General features: G+C 41.4%; 1 protein-coding gene across 2 annotated transcripts in view; it reads right to left on the bottom strand.

The window, feature by feature from the left end:
- The window catches only part of ASTN1 (astrotactin 1), a 285,725-nt gene extending 261,919 nt beyond the window's left edge, over window positions 1-23,806 (bottom strand). For both annotated transcript variants that reach the window (XM_036344655.1, XM_036344656.1), the window contains exon 1: window positions 23,498-23,806. In XM_036344655.1, coding sequence (XP_036200548.1) covers window positions 23,498-23,780 — 283 coding nt within the window. In that variant the 5' untranslated portion in view covers window positions 23,781-23,806. The remainder of the gene's footprint in view (window positions 1-23,497) is intronic.
- Window positions 23,807-27,032: the final 3,226 nt, after the last annotated feature.

Genomic DNA, 27,032 nt, shown 5'->3' with positions numbered 1-27,032 from the left:
TCCCACCCTTGGAGTCCTGCCTAATATACTACAGGGAGCAACCTCACTGGAGTTGAGAATCAATCACACAAGGTCTGACTTTCAACCAGATAACCTGGTTCTGTTCTTGTGGGGCCACTCCCCACCAAACACAAAAGTGACTTTAGGCCAATGTTCAATGGCTATGTGTCAGTCTCACTGTTATTCAAAATGGAAAAGAATAACCCTCTTTCATACTTTAAAGGAATACGAAGGACATGTATTGTCTGATGCTTGCAAAAATCCTCAAAGAAAAAGTCTGTGAAAAACAATGGATTTTTATTGCTTAAAGTATTGATTTTTTTCCCCTCAAGTTTTAAAAATGGTTTCTCTGGATGCTACTACAGAATGAAAAGAGGAAGTGGTAAGAATGTATACAGGAGAGGGGTAAAACTTGAGCAATAAGAACCATTCTATGAGAACAGGTATAATCATTATTTTTGAATGAGTTGTGAGAAATGCCTTAGGAATTCCCAGAGGGATGTCCAAAGCTAATCATAGTGGTTAGTTGTAAGAATGACCTAAAAAGCAATAAGATGCCAGTTTTAAAAGGCATTACAGCAGATGAATGATGAAGAGGGTCAAGTGCACAACGGTGTAGGTCTCCTCATCCTTCCTTCCCTGGGCCTTGTTGCCCTTCAATGCAGTATTAATAGAAATAGCATCCCTATGATTCTGAGAACCTTTGCCACATGCAGAGGGGTAGATAGATGTGCTGTCTGCCACAGGACGCTGCTTTGGTTTTGATGCCTGTGTCTCAGCAGTGAGGAACGCCAGTTCACATTAAGCTCTATGCCTCTCATCACATCAGTAGTGGCCAGCATGATGGGTGCTGGGATTCATTTGTGAGCAAGGTCAGAGTCCATCTCAAAGAGGTGCGCTCACCAAATGAAGATGGCAGCTCCTTATCCTGCCGATACCCCATCATCAGTCCCCAGCCGTCTTCTGCCTATTCAGCCCACTCCCTCCCTGCATTCCCCAAATTCATCCCCTAGAGGCAGAAGGCAACAGAAATAGAGTTATGAGTAGTGGTGACCATCAGTATCCAAAGCTAAATGACAGAAGCTTAAAGGAAATGGCACCTGGCTAAGACAGAATGCACAGGGACCACAGGCCACATGTTTCTAAAAAGAGAAACCCAAGGCTCAGCAACAGTATGTGATTTGCCAAAGACTGTGCAGCAAGGTTGGAATGGGGAAGGGAGAGGACTATCCTGAGCATGGACATCTGGTCACCACACTCCATCCGTGATAGCCCTAGAGTCTCCAGGTCTCACTTGCATTATTTGTGACATACATACTTGAGCTAAATAACCTTAAAAATACTTTCCAGTTTTAACATTGTAAAACCTTGTTACTCCAAGGGTGTCCATGGCAGAGAGAGAGAGAGAGAGAGAGAGAGAGAGAGAGAGAGAGAGAGAGAGAGAGAGAGAAAGGAGGGAGGGAGGGAGGGAAGGAAGGAAGGAAGGAAGGAAGGAAGGAAGGAAGGAAGGAAGGAAGGGAGAGAGAGAGAGGAAGAAAGAAAAGAAAAGAAAAGAAAAGAAAAGAAAAGAAAGAAAGAAAGAAAGAAAGAAAGAAAGAAAGAAAGAAAGAAAGAAAGAAAGAAAGAAAGAAAGAAACAGAAGGACTTAAAAATACTCTGCATTTTAATATGTCCCCAGGTGATTTGCATGCACATTAAAGTTTAACAAGCATTGTGCGAGAACATTTTATTACAGGTGTATAGAGTTTCATCAGTTCTAACTTGAGAATTATAAAATAAAGCAAAAACAAATGCCAGACTAAATAACCTCTCCTATTGAAGAAGAATCACTGTTGCCCATTAAGAGGCCTGACACTGTGCTGAAATTTGTCATCAAAGTAAATCTCACACACAGCAGGCCTCCTATGCCTCAGAAGTCATTGCTGCAGTCCTCATGGCTATTCTCATGTGGAATGTCTTTTTTTTGAACATATCTTAAATGGATTACCTGAGGATCTTTAGTCTTATTGCATTTGGTTAAGTGTCCCAATAGAATAGTGTTTAGACATTTCTCAGTATTATAAGAAGTATCAAACCATGGTTTTAGACAAACCTCCCTTCCTGGATGCGCTGGGGGATTGTAACATGACTAAATGTACATAGTGACAGTGTTTATCTACCCAGGGGTTAGTCAAACAATAATAAATCATTCTTCTCTTTCTCATTGTGTAGCCCTATGCTGCATGCTATCCACATGAAAATGGATATCTGGTTTCTGCAGTTAAGGAATTGAAAATGATTATGTGAGAATTTTTAATGGCACATGCAAGTCAAGGGGCTGGTTAAGATGGAGGAAGAATCTAGGGAGGTACATGACTCAGAGAGGAGAAACCAAGGGGAACAGAGACAACCTCTAATAATGGCAAACATCTCTTACTGAAGAGCAGAGGTGCTCATCAAAGGCTGTTGCCAGCCATAGTTATCATTAACTAAGATGGAAATAACATGAGATAAAGAAAAGAGTTCAAGGATGTCAGACAAGAAGGGCTGTTCTGGTATGAAAATGTCACTTTGAAGTATTAATTATTAGAGGCAGGTCTACTGGGCATCCTATCCTATATAATAAAAGGCTAATAAGCAAATCAACCGAATGGCAGAATGACCAGTTGCTATAATGTGCACTGACCACCAGGGGGCAGACACTCAATGCAGGAGCTGTCCCACTGGTGGTCAGTGGGCTCTGACAGGGGGAGCACCCCTCAGCCAGAAGCCAGGCTCACAGCTGGTGAGCACAGTGGAGGTGGCAGGGGCCTAAGCTGTCAGTCAGACATCCCCTGAGGGCTCCTGGATTGCAAGAGGGCTCAGACCAAGCTGGGGGACACCCCCCAAGTGCATGAATTTCATGCACTAGGCCTCTAGTAGACTCATAAAATCTACAGCTGGAATGGGAGTTAGATTCGCCTACTCCAGTGCCATCATTCTACACATGACCCCAGTCACATTATCCAGAGACACAGCTGGAACACAGACCTTCAAGGTCTGTAAAGGTTCAGGCTCGGTATTACCTGTCCTTGGTTACCCAGCACCCAGAGGTGGGCCTACAGAATACTGAGGACCAGTGATGGCTGTGCAGTAAAATTCAACCCGGATCTCCTCCTGCATTGTAGCCTATTACTCTCTCCACTGTGCCATTCTGTCCGTTGTGATTCATGAGGATTTTTAGAGTGTGGATGGTCTGTTAATGAAATGCTAACTAAAACAGCATCCAGGGTATTAGAAAATATAAAACATGAATCTATGGATCTTAGAATAGAAAATGATAAGGATAGTTTAGAACAGTGGTTCCCAACATGGGGCACATGCCCACAGGTGGGCAATTTGATTTTTAGGGTGGACAATTCAAGAATGAGTTATTAACAATTATTTTTTTGTATTTCTTATGGTCCTAGGGACTTCATATACTATATATATATATGTATATATGTGTATATATATATTTACATATTTATGCATTTTAGTTCTCTATTGTTTTGAAACTTTATTTGCTATTTTTTCATATCACTTCATATTATTATTTTTTACCAAGTTCTTAGTTATTTCTTCCTCAGTATTTCAATTGTCCTTTCGTTCTTTTATTTTTCTCTTTCATGGATGCCATGTTCTGTAGAAGCTTGTTTAGACCAAGTTAATGGCCTTTTAGGCTTCCTCCACGTGAATAATAAGAATTACACTTATACTTCCTTCACTTTTTGAATAGTAAGCATTATATGTCACAGGGTGGGGGGCAATCAGGATTTTAGAGGTTCTTAGATGGGGCACAGCCAAAAAAGGTTGGGAACCACTGGTTTAGAATGAGGTTAAGATACCTCACTCAGGAAAGAAGGAGGTGCCTTCCAGGGTACCAGTGGCAGGGAATAGAACACTCCAGAGGCTGGAAGGGGCCTATGATACAGTAGTCACTTCTCTATCCAGTCACCACCAGCCACCTGAACAAGTGTCAGAACCCAGCCCGTGTCAACTTTCCCCAGGAGAGGAAGGAGCCGAGCCATCAAGGAAGAAGAGAGATGCGCCACCTGGCCAACATATCCTATCACCTTAAAAATCCCAAATTTGGTTTATGTTCAAGGCCAACCTTAGAGCTGGCAGACTGGATGGGAGAATTTCCCTGCTCCAGAAAATCTCCCTGCTTGCTGATGCTGGAGACAAAGTTTCATGGGACAAAGTTTCTTAGAACACCAGACACAGAAAGGCTTGATATAGAACTGCTGGTTGAGGTAACACACGGGCTAAATTCACATTCACCTTCAACCAATCCATCAAACAGCATTAATTATATCAGGTCCTTCCAAATTTTGGTTATGTGGCCCACATGAAGTTACGGAGGAGTCTCTGGCTGCTAAAAAAGGAGAGAGAGGAAAAGCATGGAAAGAAGAGGCTGTGAGCTTAGATATATTTAGAACACTTGGTCATTTTGCTGAGCCAACATGGCTCCCTCTTCAACTGGACTGGGACAAATAGCAGTGTCCTGGAGTGGTTTTATCATGCTAATGCACTCAGACAACTGCACTTCACAAGATTTAGAGGAGGTTTTGAAGAGTTTGTTTGCACCAAGCTGAGCTTCCTTAGAAAGCTTTCATTAATCAGGATATAACTGAACACAAGGGGCACTTGGGAGCTACCTGATTTAAGGCAGAGGAGAAGGTGCAGTCTGAGTAGTGTCCAAGTGGGGAGCAAGAACAGGCATCTTTTTGGTGCCAACCACTGTACTAGCTTTCCCACAGCAGTGATTTCCTGCAATCTTAGGAGAAAAGTATTATCTCTGCTATGCAGATGAGGCAGCCAGCTGATGTTTAGGGGCTTTGAATAAAACTGGGCCATGGTCATTGAATGATAAGTGGTGGATTCTCTGACACCCAAGTTTATGCTCTTTCCACTTCACCACGCAGAAAAGCTAGGAAGGAAAGGACAATCCACTGAAAACCCTTCCAGGGGTGACTTATCAACAGAGCTCAGGATTTAGTAGACCTCAGCAGATGAGGGCTCCAGCATGTATTCTGTAACTGTTTATTGAGCGTCTGCCATGGGCAGAGTATTGTTCTGGGTGCTAACAAAGACAGAGCTCTAAGGAAAGGCACAGAAAAATAGTACCTCCTATGCATGAGTTTTCCATCTAGCTGAGAGGAAAAAATGAATGCAGAGCACAGAGTTAAGTAATATAAAATAATGCAAGTTAGATGACAAGAACTATGGGACTTAGGAGATGAGAAATATCTAAGTGAGATAGTGTATTATGGGAGGCCTTTATCAAACAGAGGGACTCATGCTGATCTTTGCAGAATGACTGGTATTTCAGGGGGTAAAGAATGGGAGAACATTCTAGAAAGAAAGACATGCTATGAACCAAGTCAAGACCAATGCACCTGACCTAAACAGAAGTTTAAGAACTTAAATCAAGGACACTTGGGATGCAGTGATGAGGACAGTTATGCTGGAGCAGAGATATTGTGGAAATAACCTAGATTCTTGAATGTTAAGAAGTCTATTAGAAGGGGAAAACTTTTGTGTTTAGGATTACCTAATAATAATTATTATTTTAACCTTCCAAGTGGAAGACCCAAAGTGGACAGAAATGCAGTGATTATGTCTGCAGAGAGCAGCAAGAAGGTATGACACAGCTGGGAAAACCTCCTCTCACCTTTCTTGTTTCTCTTCCAGGGGGCCCCACTGCCAAGTCAGTATGAATAAATGAGCCAATTTACTATATGCCCCTTATGTATCAAGGGGACAGTATGAATGTCCACCAATAAAAAAACAGCCATAAGGGACTGTTACACCATGGGGGACTGTTATACCACTTAAACCATGAACCCTAGCTCTACTGGTTATGCAGACAGGTTCTGATGACAGTTCCCTTTGGTCATATTTATTCTGTAGTTGTTGTTGTTTGAGGCAATAAAAATCCTATATAATCCTACTATATTAAAAAAAGGTAATATGCAAATTCACCGAACAGTGGAATGACCGGTTGCTATGCTGCACACTGACTACCAGGGGGAAGAGGCTCTATGCAGGAGCTGCCCCCAGGTGGTCATTGCACTCCCACAGGGGGAGCGCTGCTCAGCCAGAAGCCGGGCTCACGGCTGGCAGCGTTGGTTGGTGGCAGGAGCCTCTCCCACCTCCGCATCAGCACTAAGGATGTCTGACTGCCGACACAGACCTGCTCCCCACGGGCATCAGCTGGACATCCTCTGAGGGCTCCCAAACTGCTAAAGGGTGCAGGCCAGGATGAGGGCCTCCCCTCTTCAGTGCACGAATGTTGTGCACCAGGCCTCTAGTAATAATAATAATAATAATTACACATTACCAGCAAATTTACAAATTCTCGGCAAGGTGGTCAGCATGTGGTCAAATTGCTGTTGTATTTCTTTTAAAATTATACTTGTACTGACAGTGGTGATTACATGATAAGCAAACCCCGGAAAAGGATTTAAAAAATAATGAGCAAATTATAGCCAAGGCAGAACCAGAAGACTACTTTAACTCCAATTCACGTGCCTGACATTTATAAATCAGACTCCCTCTTCTGTTATTCCGGAGCACCCCAGGACTTGGTGTTACTGTGGAATACCAGTCAATGTGGAATGATCCGGAAAGCCAGGCAGATATAAAATATAAAAATATAAAAGAAAAATACAGAAGACTATTAAGTGGCAATTACCAAATAGTCCTTTACACATCACTGTCACTCTTCATGTCCAAGATTTTACATAAAAAATAGGGAAAAGCAAGAGCATCTGATAATCAGTGGGATTAAATCTATGTTCCTTGAGAAAGACTTTGGTTAAAAATTTTTTTCAAAAATTATACCATGTAACAAAAAGCACTTTAGCTCTATATGGAGGTGTTTATTTAATCTAGCAATTTCCTGACTTCCGTAAGGACAATGGAATTGTGGGTACCATAATTTAAACCCTATGTCTCACCACGCTTTCATTCACTGGCAATTAGAACATGCATGGAAAATCAAGATTTTTTTTTGAGCCAGGAGAAAGGAGGAAGGAAATATAAAGACTGAGTTTCAAGAGTCACAACTTATTTAAAGTGATTTTGACTCCTGAGAGAGGAGAAAAGGCTGAACTTCACAAGACAGATGTGGTCAGCAAATTCCCTTCCAAATTAAACACAAGTCCTCCTGGCCTTCTGCACGCTCCTCATGGCTATCTGAGCTCTTCAAATAGCTACCCTGCTCCAGAGTTCTGAGTAATCACCTCTGCACAGAACCTGAGAGAACGTAAACCTGCCAGGCGGCAGTGTGATTTACATGGTGACCTGAAGATGAAAGCGGTTTTTGCATTTTTATTGGAGAAAGCCCATTAACTGGATACTTTACATTTCCCTCGAAAATCTCCCTCTAGTATGGGCATTTCCAAGTTTTTGTCAATGTCCAGTCTTAAGAACATTAAATTCCATCACTACCATCATAATCATCCATCCACATTGTAATGGGAGGATTATAGGGAGGTCAATTTAGCTATGTTGGAGTACAGGGACATTATGCCAGGCTTGACCATCGTCCCCGACTGGATGGAGAGTCAAATCACTCAGGAGTGGCACTCAGAAGCAGGAAAGTGCCCAGGGAAGTCAGCATCCAAGGAGCACCTACCCAGGTAGTAAGGAAAAGGAGGTAAATGCTTAATGTTTCCAATCATGCATGTACTTAAGACCCCTAAATGTCCTTCATTCAAATAATACCTTCATAATTTAATTTTGCCATGTCCACATACCACCTAAAACTTGTCACTTTCATGTTTTAAAATTAAAATTTATTTTATATCAACTTGTTGCTTAACTTTAATCTTAGTGAAAAAAATCAGTGAAATTGCGAGTTTGATATGCCTACTATTTTCTAAACTACATATTTCCTAATATATGTTTAAATACTATATTTCTAAAATGTAGCCTTACACCCATGCTAATTTCTTAGTTTTGATCATTCATTACATTTGAGCAAGAGATTCATTAGGAGAAGTTGGGTGAAGGGCACAGGGGCATTCTCTGCATTGTTTTTGCAACTTCTGTAAACCTAACATTATTTCAAAATAAGTTACCATTTATTGAGCAATGCTGACATCAAACAAGGACTCACGGGTAAAAGAAATATCAAGTTTCTTTGCCTTTAGGTTTCGCTAGAACTGTATCAAGTCCCTGTGGAAATTATGGTTATTACATATTCCCACAGACTATAACTTGCAGTTGAGGAGATCATGAGAAATTCTGGAATGTGCTCTCTATTCCAGATTACTAGACTAAATATAACTGAGACCAAAAAGAATTAAGAGCTGATAGTGAAGCCCACTTGTTTGGTGTTATCTCCAAACTGGTTTAACCCACTGGATAACAGCCCCAATTGTTTAGGGGCAATCTGATCCAGTTTGGAGGTGCCAAGGTTTTCAGATCCTTAGAAAAGTTATTAGTGATCTCTCATCGCATTCAAGAAATCCATTCAGAGTATGATGAGATTCCAACTCCTTCCCACAAAGACACTTTAGAAAATAATTTCCCAATAGGTATGCCATAACATACTTGCATGCTACAAATGGGCTGCAGATATGCAATGATGTTCACCTCCAACTCTTGGGATAAGGGGTGGAACTGGGATAAGCCACAGTCCCTAAGCCCAACACCTCCAGCCATGAAAAGACATGTAATTTACTTCAGGGAGACACAGAGAGATATGCCATGAACAACTGCCTTATATCCTCAAACCTCTTAAGTCTCCAGGTGTCGAATGCCCAGAATTGCATGGTCCAGGACCAAGATTTGAGAAGATCAGAGTATTCATTGATTCCTTTAACCTGCAACCTTAGAAAAATCAACTTTTAGTTCTATCTTTCTGGCGGTAAATGAAGGTGAAAATGCCTTGGATTTAGAGTCTGTCTAAAAGTAGCTCAAACCCTTTCAAATGGCTCTAGAACAATAACATTCCCCTTGCTTTTAATCTCAAGACACCTGGGAAATAAGCCAAAGTTGCTTTAAATGTCATAGTCTTTCCATCAGTGTCCCTTGTGACCTTTAAGAAACTAAAACAGTGTGCCTTTCAGGTTTACTACATATCCAAAATCCTGAAGTAAGTGGCTAAAGAAAAGCACCTCTAAAAGCACCTTTAGGTGCCAAGTGTCAGAGATTCTTTATCAATGACGTTTCCTTCCTGACTTCTAGAAATTCCCCACATGGCTGAAGGGGCAGGGGCTAAACACAGCACATCTAAGTGGTAGACGTTATCCTGAGTCATGTGCATGTGTGCATACATATGCCTGTGGGTGTGTGAGTAGCTCTGACCTCCAAAGGAACCACATTAACAAAAACAGAGCTAGAGTAGGAGGAGGAGACCAGGAATATTCCTTCCTTCATTCATTCACTCATTTTATTCTGTTTATTCATCAAGTAGTGGCTACCAGATATGCACCAGCATGAGAGTCACTGACTACAACAGCAATTTTTAACTGGTGTGCCACAAGAATTTTTGAAACATTCAATACCTATTTAGTCAGGAGCACTGACCTCTTTTCCCTTAGATTGTCGAATAAAAAATGAAAACAGTCGCCCTAACCGGTTTGGCTCAGTGGATAGAGCGTCAGCCTCCGGACTCAAGGGTCCCAGGTTCGATTCCGGTCAAGGGCATGTGCTTTGGTTGCGGGCACATCCCCAGTAGGGGGTGTACAGGAGGCAGCGGATCGATGTTTCTCTCTCATCGGTGTTTCTAACTCTCTATCCCTCTCCCTTCCTCTCTGTAAAAAAAAATCAATAAAATATATTTTTAAAAAATGACAACAGTCAACACTATAGCTGTCCAGTGTGAATAAATCAAAATTATACCTATTTTTGTCAAATAGGCAAAAAACATAATATATAGGGTGTCCCCAAAAATGTATACACACTTTAACAGCTGATAACTCACTTAATTTTTATTCAATTGACATAAAAATTTTAACTGACTTGACATAATGGGTGAAGCCAGACTAAGTTTTGAACAAAGAAAATTTATATATAAGGGTCACTAGACTTTTTTTATGGGTATACATAAAATATAAAGTTTATTTGTAGGCAACAGTCAATGAATTGAAGGCACACAAAGTCCAAATGAGATGATTATTAATGTTTGTGATTCCACTGCTTTGTGTTATTGGCAGTGCCTGGACCAGAACAGTCAGGTCACCAGTTTGAAAAATGACATTGACAAAAAAAATTATTCATTTCTGTAGATTCTTTTAAATTTTGAAAATGAACTGAATGTTAATAAACTCTGACTTTATAGTCATTCAAAGTGTGTATACATTTTTGGGGGACACCCTGTAGTTTTTGGTGTACCAAAGAATTTAGTTTATGTGTGCCATGAGATTGAAAGGGTTGAAAATCACTGGTCTAGGGGAAAAAAAGCAGGAATAAAATAAACTGATGAACCAAATAGGTGCAGAGACATAGAAGCATGGAAGAGACTGAGGAATTTCAGAGAGAAGGCAGGGGTAAAGGGTGGGGGTAGGTTAGAGATTAACCAAAATAATTTACATGCATATATGTATAGCCCATGGACATAGACTGTAGCTTGTGGGGTAAAGGTTCAAGGGATCAAGGGGAGAAAAAAGAGGGAAGTCTGTAATATTTTCAATAATGAAGATAATTTTTTTTTTTAAAAAGCAGTAATACCACCTAATGTTACTCTGTTAGAAGTGTAACAGAGATGTAAACCACGGGTTGCAATATTCACATGAAAGTTAGTTGATTCTTTCTGAAATATAGGGTCAGGCCCCATGGGGGTGAAGTGCCATGCAACCTAGGTCAGAGGTTCTCAAACCTTTTGGTCTCAGCAACCCATTTCATTCTTAAAAATTATTGAGAATCACAAGTAGCTTTTAGTTATGTGGGCTATATCTATCAATGTTTACCATATTTGAAGCCAGAACTGAAAAATGTTTTAAATATTTAATTCATGTTATTTAAAAACCATAATAAGAAATCCACTATGTATTCACATGAACCATGTATTTTATGAAAAAAAAATCTTTTTATGATAAAACAACTAATGAGAAGAGTTACCTGTCTTATAGTTTTATAGCTCTCAAATACCCAGCTTAATGAATGACAGCTAGATTCTCATCTCTACTACTGCACTGACTAGATTTTGGCTGAGGTCCATGAAGAAAATCTTGCCTCACAGAGATAACATTACAGGAGAGAAGAATTTTAGTAGCCATTTCAGAAAAGTGTGGATATTCTTTGATACTACACCAAAACTCATTAAGTAGCAATCTCTTAAATGGGAGTGGCAATGTGGAAACAGAAACCATACAGTGAACATTTTGTATACTCTTCACTGAAATCCATTATCCATTTGAAATTTGAATGTACCTTTTTTATTTTTTTTCAAATATATTTTTTGACTTCAGAGAGGAAAGGAGAGAGAAAAAGACATCAATGATGAGAGAGAATCACTGATTCAGGGATCGAGCCCACTACCCGGGCATGTGCCCTGGACTGGAATCAAACCGGGTACCCTTAAGTCCGCAAGGCCAATGCTCTATCCACTGAGCCAATATCTGGTATTGAGATGTAGGCCACATACAGAGGGGGCCAAAGTCATGAGAACTGCAGAGATACATAGTTGGAGCCCTCATACAAGTAAGCCTGACAACCACTTTCACTGACCTGAGCCTATGAATCCCTTTTATCATGTACATCAGATGGTTAAGTGTTCTCTTACTTGCAATGGAAAAGTTCCAACTAATATGAGGTTAATTTGAGATGGTGCTACAGAAATAGGAACCGCATCCTGGAGTACCTTCCATGCCTTACTGGGAATCCTGAGCACTCTCCAGCAGGTCCTGTGCATCAATACAGTATCACAAGATGGGAAATAACGAGGCTTTTGAAGGTGCCACCCACTGATTTGGGGAGGACTCTATTTTTATGCCCGGCCACATTTGATTTCTTTCAGTTTTACAAAGTATCCTCTTACCTTGAAGAGGTTGTGCATTACCCAAGGAAAGGAGGAGACAATTTCAAGGAAGATCGGCAGTGGAAAATGCCACAGTGTGCCTTTAAGATGAGATAAGAGTGTTCCTTAGAGCCCTAGCTGGTTTGGCTCAGCGGATAGAGCGTCCAACTGCAGACTGAAGGGTCCAGGTTCGATTCTGGTCAAGGGCACATGCCCGGGTTGTGGGCTCAATCCCCAGAAGGGGGGCGTGCAAGAGGTGGCTGATCAACGATTCTCTCTAAACATTGATGTTTCTATCTCTCTCCCCCTCTCCCTTCCTCTCTCTAAAAGCAATAAAAATATATTTTTTAAAAAGTGTTCTTTAGACTTAACATTGGGGGTCAAAGGCAACCTCATTGCAGTGAAGTAGCCAAGAAGTCAAAAGCCACTGTGAACAGGGAGAGATAAGGTGCTAAGAGGTACACACAGGTAAGCAAACGGTCTTTTTAAGATAGGAGAAACATGAATATATATCTGTAGGCTGCAGGGAAAGATCTAGGAAAAAGAAGGGGAAAGAAAAGTAAATATCTAGAAGAGAGAAATGATAGACACAGTGAGGCCCCAGAAGAGGAAGAATTCTTGATACTGTGAAGACAGAGTTGTATATTTTTTTATTTCTGGTAACATCCCCAGAGCCTACTATTATGACCAGTACTTAGCAGCTACTCAAATAGTATTGGCAGAAGAAGAAAAAAACTATTGTGTGATGAAAAATTTTGGCAAATCTTATAAAAACACATTCTTAAAACAGTTCTCATTTCTGAGAAACGAAGTATAAAATATATGGAATATTTTGTTTCATGACTAACAAAATGAGTCATTACTACAATGAGGCATTTTGACCATATCTACATAAGTATAGACATTGAATTGAGCAAACAAAAATAACGTAATTAGAAAAATAAACTTTGAGTACCTCCTCTCTATAAGGCACTGAAGTTGGCTTCAGAAAGCTACACAAGTTGCCACGAGTAATTTTAAACTGTTTGGGTATTAGCTGTAGTTTCAAGGCACTGGGAAGTTCCTTTTATAAATATATTTTTATTGATTTTAGAGAGAGATGGAGGGAGGAGGAGAAAGAAACATCTATCAGCTGCCTCCTGCATGCCCCCTACTGGAGATTGAGCCCATAACCCAGGCATGTGCCCTGACCAGGAATCAAACTGGTAAGTTTCTTTACAATTACTTATCTGTGCTATCCAATACAGTAGCCAGCAGCCACATGTGGCTACTGAGCACTTGAAATGTGGCTAGTCAACTGAGATGCACTATAGGTATAAAATACACCCTAGATTTAGAAGACAGAAAAGAATTCAAAATGTTTCATTAATAATTACATGTTGATTATATGTAATAATACTATTTTGAATGTAGTATTGTTGAATTTTATAAAGTATTGGCAGTTGGAGATGAAAAGGTAAGAATGAATGTTGGAGGTAGGTCTACAAGTTTGGAAGTTGAGGGTGTGTACAAATTATGTCTGATAGTTTCAATTTTTAAGGTAAAGTATGAGGCAAGGTCTTACACAAAGTGTAAATGCTTGACTATTTCTTGCATTCTTTCACAAATTTTGGTTTTTATGCCTTCTACTCCCTGCTTCCTTACACTAGAGCTCCTAATTTATCCCCAAAACTCAGAACCCCCATGCTTACCCAGCTAAATCCCATTATCCTTTAATCTCAATGTAGACCATTTTCTCTGGAAAGAATTGCCTATGATCCTGTCTGATTTAGTGGCTCATTACTTACTAAGGAACCAGTTCTGAATTCAGCCATTTCATGCACCACAGTGGGTAGTGCAGTGGCTGAGATTATAGACTCTGTAGGTAATTTCAATGCTATTTTAAGTATCCAGAGGAAACAAAGAAGTTTGAAAATTGTTTTTAGGAAGTAAATGTAAAATTAATATCAAATCCTGACAAAGATACACACACACACAGATACACACACACACACACACACACACACACACAATAAGGCTACCTTCACATAGAACTATTGATGCAAAATATTAATACAACAGAATCCAACAGCATATTGCAGAAATAATTCATCATTTACCTAGTGAGGGTTGTTTCAGGAATGCAAAGTTTAATACTAGAAAGTCTACTTATACAATTTATCCTTTTAAGAAATCTAAATATGATTATAAATATTGAAAAAATATTTTTAATTAAAAAATAACTTTTGGTAATAAAAAACACTAAATTCTTATTTAACATGATACTTTTTATCTCTTTTAACCCAAAATCCATTATCATATTATCAAGACAGCAGGTTTGTTACCATTAAGTCAGGAAAATACAATAATCCAAGTTATCACATTCGTATTTGATATTGTACTGGAGTTACTACCAGTGTAATTAGACAAGAGAATAAAATTAGAAGTATAAACACTTGAGTGGAAGATATAAAATGGTATTTGCATATGATATGTCTGCATAACTAAAATATCCAAGAGCACCAACTGAAGCATACTGAGAGCTAGAGGACTCAGTAGACAGCGGGTTTGAAAATTAACACATAAACATCAACAGCTTTCATATACACAAACTGTAATCATTTAGAATATATCTATAAAAAGAATATACTCCTTTTACAATATCACAAAAAATAAAATACCTAAAATTAAATCTAGCAATAAATATACAAGCACTGCATGAGAAAAAATATATTCTTTTAAAACTCTACTAAAAGGCAGACTAAAAGACTTCAACAAATACAAATGTACTGCTTCTTAAACAGAAAAACTATCGTAAGAAATAGATTATTCCTTAATTTAAAATTTTAACAGGATTTGAATGAAATAACACGTTTTTGTTATTCTTGCTTTTTTGTTGTTTATTTTTGCTTGTTTGTTGGCTTTTTTTTTTTTTTAGAACTAGACAAATTTCTTGGAAAGTTTACATGAAAATAAATGGCTAGAACTCCAAAAAAGAATAGTAGCAAAGAGTGACTAGTCCAACCAAATATTAAAACTACAGAGCTTCAATAAATAAAACAATACAGATAAACATATGAATCGGTATAAATAGTAAGAGTGACATAAATGGATCTCAAAAATATAGAGCTGACAGGAGGTACAAATGTTATTAAACTTTTGTTTTTCTCAGGTCAATCTGTCTTTTATTACAGGGAGGTCACAGCCAAGGATCCAGAAAGATAAAGGGAAAATTATTTTCCTCCCCTACAGAGCAACAGGCTCTATCACACAGCCTAAGAGTGCCATAGGCTAGACCAGTGGTTCTCAACCTGTGGGTCACGACCCCTTTGAGGGTCGAACGACCCTTTCACAGGGGTCGCCTAAGACCATCAGAAAACACATATATAATTACATATTGTTTTTGGGATTAATCACTATGCTTTAATTGTTCAATTTGTAACAATGAAAATACATCCTGCATATCAGATATTTACATTATGATTCATAACAGGAGCAACATTACAGTTATGAAGTAGCAACAAAAATAATTTTATGGTTGGCGGTCACCACAATATGAGGAACTGTATTAAAGGGTTGCGCATTAGGAAGGTTGAGAACCACTGGCCTAAACCATCTAGGTTGGTGTGCGTGCACTCTAGGATGTTCACACAAGGACTAAAGGCACACTTCTCAGAACATATCCCTGTCCTTAAGAGCAGGATTGTACGTAAGAATTGCACTCTAATAAAGTTTTGCTCATTGGGAATGGGCAAACAATTCTGATACTGCTATAGATGCATAGCGGAATTGAACAACACAATAAACAGATGGAAGGTAGTGGGAACCAAATTTCTCACTGTTGGAATGAGCAGAGCAAGGGGAGGAGGCTAGTATGATTCATGGATTAAACAATACATTAGATAATGAAAATTAGGTCATGATAATTAGATAACAGATTAGAGCTGGAGATACCAGTATGAACTAATGTTTGTCTTACTCTATATACAGATGGTTACATATAGAAATATTTATAGATACGTGTATGAGTTAGTACACACACACATATTTCCTTGCCTAGAAATACCACCACCCCTGATCTGGTTTCTAATACTATTCATCAATTAAAAGAATCAGGGACCTTTGGAGAAACAGCTGGTTCTAGGACCTGGGCAGGCAATATACAAAGTAACCTGGGGCAGCCTGTCCTGATCCACAGTAACAAAGTGCTCTAAGAAACAAAAACAGAACAAAAACTCACACTAACGAGGGTCTGTCACAGAGACACAGAAGTCAACGGAAAGAATTGCCATTAGCCAAAGCTGGAACAGTGTGAGCATTGAAATCTATAAAGTAGTATTGGATTATAATCTAAAGTATAAAATATTCATGAGTCCACATGATACAAATAAATGATTACATAAATAAATTAGTGGGGGATAATAGGTAATTTTCTCATGTAGAATAATTCAGTATAAGTTATGTAGATGCTTTTTTAAAAAGGTAGACCTTAACTCCCCATTCCTTTGGTATGGACTACACATAATAATATCCTTCAAAAAGTACAGTGTGGACAAAGAGGGAAAGAGTGACTTTAATACCTGACCAGAACTCCTCAAAACTGTCAAGGTCATCAAATCAAGCCTGAGAAACGGTCACAGGCAAGTCACCACTAAGGAGAGGTGCTAACCAACTAATGTGGTATACTAGATGGGATATTGGAACAACAAAAAAAGGACATCAGGTAGCCATAGCTGGTTTGGCTCAGTGGATAGAGCGTCGGCCTGTGGACTAAAGGGTCCTGGGTTCAATTCCTGTCAGGGGTACATGCCTAGTTGCAGGCTTGCTACCCAGGAGGGGGCATGCAGGAGGCAGCCAATCAATAATTCTCTCTCATCATTGATGTTTCTATCTCACCCTTCCTCTCTGAAATCAATAATATATATATATATATATTTTTTAACGGATATCAGGTAAAAACTAAGAAAATCTGAATAAAGCATGGACTTAATTATTCATAATATATCAATATTGGTTCTTTAATTGTAATAAATGTATCATTCTAAACGTAAAATGTTTATAAAGGGAGAAACTGGATTTGGGGTCTATGGGAACTCTTTGTACTATCTTTGTAATTCTTCTGTAAATCTGAAACTTATAAAAAAATTTTTAAAAAGCAAAACCAAAAACTGCCAGAATGTTTGAAGTCCCTCTTCTTTCCCTCCCCTTCACAGCATCTTCCATTTCCACCATACATAATGCCATCCTTTATTTTGCATTTCTTGCTTCCTTGCTTTTCATAAAAACTTGCCACGTTTGGATGTCTTTGAACAATGTCTTGTTGTTTTGAATTTTATATAAATGAAATTGTACTGTATGTATTTTTCAGCTAGTAGCTTATCCTCATTTAACATGACAGTGTGACATGTATCCATGTTGGTATATGTGGCTACAGCTCATTTATTTTCATGGCTGAATGATGTTTCATTGGATGACAGTAACACCATGTACATGTCCAGACTCCTGTTAATGGACATTAGGTTGTTTCCATGCTTTGATGTGACCAACAATATTGCTACAAATATTCTTGTGTACACATGTAAGAATTCCAATATAATAAACACCTAGAAGTGGAATTGCTGGGTTATAAGGCATGCATGCTTTCAACTTTATTTACAATGCCAAATTGTTTACAAAAGTTGCCATGTCAATTTAGATCACCATTGATAACGATTTACTTTTTCCAAATTTGGTTCCTTGGGAACCTAGGGATCAATAGAGGTGCTTTGTTTTGTTTTTTTTCTCACAGTTTTAAACTGAATGTGATTAGAAAATAATGACTATTCCATATTTGTAATAAAAATAGGGTGATAGATGCTGAATTGTGGTACATGAGAAATTACCATAAGCCTTAACTTGTCCTGGGAGATTAACTTGCTCAATACAGTGATTTTTCTGCCATCTGTATGCATATATTTGAACTTGGTGTAAAGGGGAAGAAATAAAGACTTGGCATTTTCCTCCTGAAAAGGTGCCAAGTTTTCTTCTTGTGAACTGGCCTTAATCTAAGATTGGTTTAATTATATTCGTAAAAAGAAGGTAAGGAAGGAAGGAGGCTAGAGGAAGAAAGGAAAAGAGAGGAAGGAAAACAGAGAGAGAGAGGGAGGGAGGACGTTAGATATAAGCTCTATAAAACAGGTCCTTAATCTTCCCTAAGAAATTAAGCTTGTATTTCATTTTTCCTTGAAAAATGCCAATGACTTGAATTTAAGTCATTTATCAGTATATCTAGAAGAGCATTTGAATTGTTGTAAAATTCATCACTCCCGCATTCAAAATTCCTTTGATGTAAAAAATCTACATTTCTGTAGAGAACCCATAAAATAATAACACTATGAATTAGTGCATTCTGCTAGTACGAGGAATTTTAAGTTCTGCAGACCCTCAGTGAAGATTGCTACCATTCATCCTCCCTTGTCTTGGATGATGGGCTGGCACTCTATACAAATTTGTTTACCAGTATTGTTAACCTAGGCAGCTCACTGTAGCTGAGAACCAAGGAGGGAAAATAAACTGTAAAGATTCTTTTCAAATGGAGAGATGCGTGAAAAAGAATGCTAGGGATGCTTCCTGTTAAGCTAAAGCTCACCACTAAGTAAGGCTCTGTCTGATATTACATTCAAAGCCAATGGGAAAGCTCGGTAACTGCTCCTCTGCACCTGCACTGGCCTCTGACAGTGGGTTCCAAGCACAAGGCCACCGAATTCCAAGGTCAGTGCCGTGCGGAAGGAGCTAGAACTACAGCAACAACTCCTGGATGACTCCATTTGACAGTGGAGCATCCTCCCTGGATTCCCAGTTTGCATTTCCATGGGCCCTTCTAAGAAGAGCACTGGACACGTCGACTTCACCCACATATCACAACTGTGGGTGCTAACACACCATGGAACATGGCTACCCAAACGTGGAAAAGGCAAATAAGATTAAGATAAGAACTCCCCAATTCTGCAGAGGGAAGTAGACTAACTTAGGTAAGTATGTCTCGATACTTACACACCTGTGCTGCATTAAGGTCTGTGTGAGCAATCACTCCGTGGGCAAGGATATTCAAAGGGATTCCTCTATCCAAATGAGGTGAGTGGGCGTTCCCTGTTCTAACGGTTGCCAGGACTCCTTTCATCCAATTAAGGCCTATGAAACAGGAACCGAGAGAAAGCCTTAAATGCGAACTGACCTGAGTCTGAGTGATGGGTCCCTCACCTGTTAGCTATGTGACCCTAAGTTACTCAACTTCTCGGACACTTCCTCTTCTCCTCCAATGGGATACGTGGAAAAGCCGGGAGCTGACACCGGATCTGTCTTCAACGCCTGTTCTTTTAACCACCACACTGGACTGTTCCTTCCTTGTGGGGACGCACGACAGCTCTGCGGGCTGACTGATCTTCAGGAGGACCTTCTCCCATCAAACCCTGACACCGAGGCTCAACCCCAAGGCCGAGAGCAGGCGTGCCTCACTCAGCCTCACGCATGCGCAAGCTCGGAATCGGGGGCTGAAGCGGAGGCGCAGCCCTTTCTCGTGGTAATAAGACGGTCAGTGATGTCCTGTCACAGCACAGAAGTCGCCCTCGCGTGTGGAAGCCACCCTGCAGGCCAGCCAGTGGTCTCCCAATCAAACGTGGCTCCAACACGGGAGTGGGCGCTGTTTTGAAAGCCAAGGTACAACACCGAGGTTGACACAGGAGACGTTCACTGACTAACCCCGACAAACTTTTACATTCTCCTGAGAGGGGCAGCGGGCTTATGTATCTAAATATCTTAAACGCGAAATGAACAGTTCTCGTATGATGCTGTAGGGCAGCGGTTCTCAACCTGTGGGTCGCGACCCCTTCGACGGTCGAACGACCCTTTCACAGGGGTTGCCTAAAGACCATCCTGCATAGCAGATATTTACATGACGATTCATCACAGTAGCAACATGACAGTTATGAAGTAGCAACGAAAATAATGTTATGGTTGGGTCACAACATGCGGAACTGTATTTAAAGGGCCAGAAGGTTGCGAACCACTGCGTGGGGAGTTGTACAACACTGCTGAGGCAGAGGTGTGGGTGACCTCACTTAGCCCTGCCGGCCAGCTCAAGTGCCACCAAGGACAGGCCCGGCCACGGGGCAGTGTTCGCGAGAAGCACGGCATGCCTCGACTGAAAACGTTCAGATTCAAAACACTTTACAACGATGTAGCCAAGCAAAGCACACCTGGGAAGTCGCATATGCCCCTAGCACCGCAGTTTGCCAACCTTACCTCCGAGGACAACAGGAGCCTCCGCCACACCTTCCTCCTTCCTCCGCAGCCCGCTCCGGATTATCCAACAAGATGGCGACCGTGATGCCGCAATGGCCGCTGGGAGTCGGCTGCACCGCGTTCTGCGCCATCAGCCTCCCCACCTGGTTCTAAAGGGAGAACCACGCCCCACTCCACGGAGCCAGGTGCCATCCTCCCGCTCTCCTACCACAGGCTGATCTCCATCCCCGCCATACACACGCCATTCCCGCCTACACGCCCACCACCATCCTTTACGCAGCTGTTTTCCATGATGTCAAATGGCTTCACCTTATCCCAAATCAAATCTGCCTTTAATTCCGATCATCTATGTTGTTTAATCCACGCATAGAGCACAGAAGTGGACAAAGACTGCTTTGGAGGGAAGGGAAGGCTTCACAGAGATGTGACATGGGTGCAGGTTTAGAAGAAGAATGGATGACTGACTGCCAAGTGGAGTAGGCAGGGAAAGCATTCTGGGCAGAAGGAACAGCATGTGCAAAGCCTTGAGAGAGTCCTGAAAGGCCATAGCAGGCTTGCAGGAATAAGGCTGCAGAAGCTGGTTGCAGCTGGAAGAAGACCCTTGTCTGCCGCACTGAAGTGGCAGAACTTGATCCTGGAGAGAAAGGAAGCCAAAGGGTCTGATTTTGGTCGAGGGCCCTAGTCAAGCTCATGCCTTCATGGTGTCTAACCTAATCGTGCAATTATCTCCTTCCTCAACCTTCCTATGCCACACAATCAGGTGTTCTTACTTGCAGCTCTTACAGCATCTCAGTCTGTGTTTCCACTGACTAGAGAAGACCGGAGGGTCGGAATCTTTTAGTTTTTTAATTAACTTCTGTCTTAATAGTGCCCAGCAAGTAAATGCGCAATAAATTCCCAGGATTGACTAATTCAGATTTTTTTCCAGGGGATACAAGCAAACTAGGTTCCAGAGATACAAGTAAGGAAAGCTCAAAATCTAAGTCACCACAGCCCTTACTATTGGCTATAAGTGGCAGGATCCAGGACCACAAAAGTTAACTTCAAAAGCAACTACACTTGAGTCTACATTCCATGAATTTGGATTCCTTTCCCTTTCTGCCCAGCTTTGCCCCACCACTCAAGAACAGATTCACTCCAACTCCCCTGGGAATACTGGGCCAAAAGGAATAGGTACCAGCTCATCTCTGATTCTAATACCGCCCCCCCCCTCACGTCCATTGGCTGGGAGGGTGGTGGACAATCAATGCATTTAGCAAATGCATCTGGCTCTAAAGTAAGAGAGAGAGAGAGTCTGTTCCTGTGTATAAATGCCAAGTTGCAGAAGGTTACCATAGCAACTCCAGCAGGGTGCTGCAGTGGGCAGCTTTGCACAGAGGTGCAGGAAACCCATTCTTTAACATCTGGGCTTTTGCTGTGCACATTGGATCCTAATAGGCACATCATGGTTTTAGGCCTTAGCTTTGGGATTCTGCAAAAAAAGGAAGTGGAATTTTGAATATTTGCTAGTCTAATCTCCCTTTTTTCATATACCACTCATGTCCCTTTCAACACAGTAAACACTGCATGTGAAGCCCAAAAAACAGGCTCTTTAGAAACACATAACTCCCCATACTCATTCTTATGTACTATGATGAACAGATTGTACTTGCATATCAGCAGGACTTTGGCATGAAATTTACATCCACTGAATAACCAGCAATTGCACACTGTAATGAGCAGCATATCCACAATGTCTCCATTATTCCCAGTCAGTCCCTAGTTCTCATTATGAGTACATGTTAATGCAAAAATAAATAATGCCATCAAGAGCGTAGGTGTTCTTAATAGGGTTGCCTGAGCAGCACTCCAGGAACTGTAAACCAACTTTTCAAAGGTCAGGTAATTTCAGAAATAGCTCTCCCACATGGGTGGGAAGTGAAGATTTACTCACCCACTTCTTGATGTGTTCAGTGTGAAGATATCTCTTGTGAAGAAAGAGCATGAGAAGATGTTGAATAACATTCTACTTGTAGCTCTAACCTACATGTGGCCATCAGGAGGCCATACCCCTGCAAAGTGAGCCCTAGTTGGTAGGGCATTAAGTAGCTAAAACAGTCTCCTAAACATTTGCATTATTTGTTTTTGAATCTAGAGACTCACTTGTGGTTATCTCTGAATTCTCTCCTGGGCAAAATAAGAACGACTTACACCATCACTAAAGAAATGGACTGTATAGTAGAGAACTACACGTGCGCAGGGTGAGAGCTGCACGTGCACATGGAAAAGTGAAGGAAATTTTGGTTAAACGAAGTCACATGAATCTCTACAAAGGTGCTGCAGAGACCTTTGCAACTTGGAAGTGGAAAGGGGGTTGGGAATTAGAAGTGAGGTAGAGTTTCCAGTACCTGAAGGAGTTTCGTGGCCTAAGAAAATTAAAACAGAGGCACCAAGAGAGATACGTAAACAGACAAAGGAAGGAAGGAAAAGCCTCTTGCCCAGGGTGCCAGGTGTGCAGGAATGTCTAGGCCTATCTGAGGTGTCCTGGAGAATAAAGAGGATGCCAATATCAATGGAGTTCAGCTGGATGACTTCTTTACCCATGGAATTGTGAGGTGGCATGGAGATGTGGACATGACTGTTATATATGTAGGTATGAAGGTAGGACGTGCCAGGATGGACACCAGGGGTATGAGAAACTTGAGTGTTCTGAAGGAAGGCCAGAGAGTTTCAGTCAGTACCTGGTGACAGAAAGGAGCTCTCAATAAGTGAAGACCAGAGATCCAGCCAATACAAAGTGGCCTGCACATGCCTGGCAAGGTGACAAAGGGATGTCTGTCTCCTACTCCCCCAGGAAATGCTGCGGGTGGAGTGAGTATCCAAGGGGTGTGAAGGGAAGGACTGAGCATGTGGCCAGGGAGTCCGGAGAAAGGCTTATGGTAGCTGTGCCGGTAGCGGCACACAAGTGCTGTCCATGTGCTCCTGAATGAGAGCTGGGAGGTCAGGGCTGGGAGAGGTTTCTGAGAGACTGACAACCTGTTCCTGTGAGTCAGGGCAGCTGAGGGAGGTTGAGGGCCCAGCGTCCAGGTAGGATGTGGGAAGAAGCCAGGTGCACTGAGGCGCTAGCCTGCAAGTGGGTGTGGAGAACGCTTGGTAGGGGGAGGATCCAGCGAGGTGGGAGTGGGGGAGGGGAGGTCGCCGGCCTGTGGGTGGGTAGAGCGAGCCAATGTGGGGGGTGGGGGTGCCCGGCCAGCGCCTCAGGCCGCCACGACGTTCCCCGGGACTCACCCAGCACGAAGTAGGGCAGCTCCGTGTTCTCCAGGTCGTCCACCACGACCATTTCTCCCGGGAAGTCGTTGCGCACCGAGAAGAGGAGCTTGGGCTCAGAGGCCGAGGGGCTGTGCATGATGCTCAGGTCGTTCTCGCGCAGGAAGGGCAGCGCCGACACCGTGATGCTTTTGAGCTTGCACTCCAGCTCCTTGGAGGGATCCGCGTCGCCCGCTGCCGTGGCCAGCACCACCGCCGGCCCCCAGCAGCAGGCGAGCAGGGCGCAGAGCCCGACTAAAGCCATCTTGAGCCGGGCGCCTTCCTCCCAGCGCCGCGAAGGTGGGGGAGGACGCGAGGCGAGCGGGGAGGGCGCGAGCGGGCGCGCGCGGGAGGCGGGGGCGGTCGGGAGGGGACGCGCCGCGGGGGAGCCCAGGTTTCCCCCACCGGAGGCTGCTTGCAGCGCGGGGCTTGGGTGCTGATGCCTGGAGAGCCCGCGTTCTTTGTTTCTCAGAGCTGCTAATCTGGAGAAGGGGAAAAGGAGGGGGAAGGAGAGGAGAAAACGGGAAGGAAGGACAGGGGGAGGAAGGGAGCCTAGGATTCTAGGAGAGCAAGTCAGTCCCCAGCAGGCTGCCCGTGCGCAAGCCTTTCTCCTCCTTTGCCTCCCTCAGGAGGAGCTGACTCTTGGCCATTAACTACCAGCAAGGCATTTTTAGAAATGGGTCTAAAATCTCCCCTCTAGCAACATCATCCAGATGGCTGGGAAGGGCACAAACAGGCAAGGTGCTTATTCAGAACAAGTGGTGGAGGTGGTGGTGGGAGGGGTTACCCCCAGTTATTTTGTGGACGTAGGTGGCCCCATTCTGTCTTGTTTAAACCACTAGTTGGACCTGTATACCGGATAAGCCAATGCTGGGATAAACACACTGTGTATTTTTTACTCAACACTAACTTTGCAGAAATAGTTAAAGAAAATGTTAGTTATATAGATAAGTATAGATGGAGAGGTAGATATGAACAACAAAGAGCAAAGCCAATCTACTGCACACAGTGAGCAGGAGACCAGAACTTTCATTTGCAACTTCTCTCTGCCTCTTTGTTTCATTTCTGTTATAAATGTTATCTGTTATAACCAATATACTAGTAAAGATGACTTGGTGGGTGCTGTAATAAATGTTGAGCCTTTAATTTTAGAGAATCCAGTAAAGTGAATGGAATTGGAAGAATAGGAGACAAACTAAAGTTTCGAAGCACTCTGAACAAATGAAAAAAGAATAGAGGGATATCCTTGGGTAGGGCCAAGTCAAGCCCAGCCCAATCAAAGAGTGGAACGGAACAGATAAAAACAACAACAACAAAAATGCATATAAGTTTTGTTTCCATCAGTGCTGGGCAGTGTTGCCTTAAAGTAATGACCTTATGCAATAAACAGTGGTAGAAAATGACATTTATGTGTGCTGGAATCTGATCTCTAACAGAGCTTTCACATGATAACCAACAACTTTTTGAAAGCTATGCCCCTCCACCATCATTGATTCAATGCTGACTTAAATACTAGTGATATAAGGCTGTTACAGGTCATTCTTACTCCATAGGAATTTTTTGGACCACACTCTTCAAAGAGGACCCCCGTTTTAGAAACAATTTCATTCTTATTCTTCCTGGTATCAATTTATTGGCATATGTGAGTGCATGTCCTTAAAAAAAAAAAAGCTTTGCCATATATTTAACAAAGTTACTCTAATTGATGGATGGGAATAGAGAAAATGAGCCATGATTACCTCAAAAAAGAAAAAGAAAAACTTTATTGCAAGTCTGAATCTGTTGTATCTGGGAACTAACCCAGAGGTATATTACCATGTAGCATTGCAAGCTCCTGCAGAGCAGATTTATCAGCTAATGACCTTTCTAAAACTCTTCCTCATCTTCATTGTTCCCCAAGGAGGTAGTGAGGTAGAGAAAGACTCCATGATACCTTTCCCCTACTCTCACTAGCATAAAAAGTAATATTAAACCTAGTTATACAAGATTTATCATTGAAAAATTAGGGTAAATGCCAGGAAAACACACATATTCCTAAAATGTGAGAAATTGCCAGATCACCTATTAATCCAGTCTTTTGTTTAACACATGAGGAAATTGAGGCCAGTGAAATAATTGGGTGATTTACCCAAGATCAATCTGCTGAGAAGGGGTAGAGATAACTCATATTTTTTCCTTAGTACTCTTTCCACTATGTGGCTATGGTAGAGCATCCATGAATTATCATTGGGTTCTGTGGGTCATCATAACTCATTCAGTAAACATATGCAAACGTACCATATGCTGGGCATTAGGCTAGGCATGGACAAATACTAAGGGGAAAAAATCTCTGCTTTTGAGTAGCATGTAATCAATTTTTTTGAAATCTCTCTAATTTTCTGAAGTGTCTTGAATCATTTTAGAAAACCCAAGTGAACCATTTGGGGTCGATTTTCTGATAAATTGATTTTAGTATTCTGTGCTTATCTATAGTTATTTGTACATGCTTATTGACATTTATAAAAAAATAGTACATGGCCATTTTTAAATGTATACGTAGTTGGAATTTGGTGTCTAAGCCTTTGTATACCTCTTTCTCTATGGAATGACTGAGCAAGAAAACTGTACAAATAAAAAGAGATAGTATTTTGCCTGAGCACTGGATTCCTGTAAACTTGGATACAATATCATACAATGTCACATGGCCTCCATTTAAGGAATTAAATACCTACAGATAGGGGAGAGTTTGAAGTTCACAGAAACCAGCCCATCTGCACAGTGTAATGTCTTAAGTTTAAATGGGACTAGAAGTTTGTATGCATCTCAATCATTACCTTTGTGTATAGCAAACACGATGTAGTGAAACCACAGACCTGGATTCAAGTTTCAACTATGTAATTTGCTTATTTGGAGGTGAGCCTGGACCAATCTTATCTTTAATGTTCTCATCAATAAAATGAGGTCAGTGAACTCTGCCCATCACATATGCTACAGATACTTTAAGTGCAAGTGTTTATATTCACTAAGACACTATAAAATATCAAGGTCAGGTTCTGTTATCCCCAATCCAGACTTTTCTCCTGAGATCCATCTTCCTATATTTAAGTATCAGTGGCCTTGCTCCTTGACTCATAATAGCTTCCAAATGCTTCCCCTGCTATTAGCCTATTCTTCACATAGCTGCCAGGTTATCTTCATGAAATCTTGCTTTCATCATGCCATTCTAAAAATTTCCCCCCCTATGGGAATAAGTTCAAGCATGGTTTAGAAATTTAAAAACGCTTGCAAATCTCATACTATGTATTCTCTTAGATTTATTGCTTATTACGCTGTCCTTCCCTCCTCCCCACAACAACACACATACACAACCCAATCAAATTAAAGCCCATTTTTGCTCTTCTCATGCATTTTTTCTACCTGGAATGCACCACTCTGTGTTCCCTAGATCTTCCCATCCATGCAGACCAATACCCAGATTCTTCTATGCAGTGAGACCTTCCATCACTTCCTTTGCTCATAGCTCCTCTCACAGAGGACT

This window comes from Myotis myotis, unplaced genomic scaffold (genome assembly GCF_014108235.1).
Source record: "Myotis myotis isolate mMyoMyo1 unplaced genomic scaffold, mMyoMyo1.p scaffold_m19_p_18, whole genome shotgun sequence".
Lineage (NCBI taxonomy): Eukaryota > Metazoa > Chordata > Mammalia > Chiroptera > Vespertilionidae > Myotis > Myotis myotis.
This window is presented reverse-complemented; position numbering and strand designations above follow the sequence as displayed.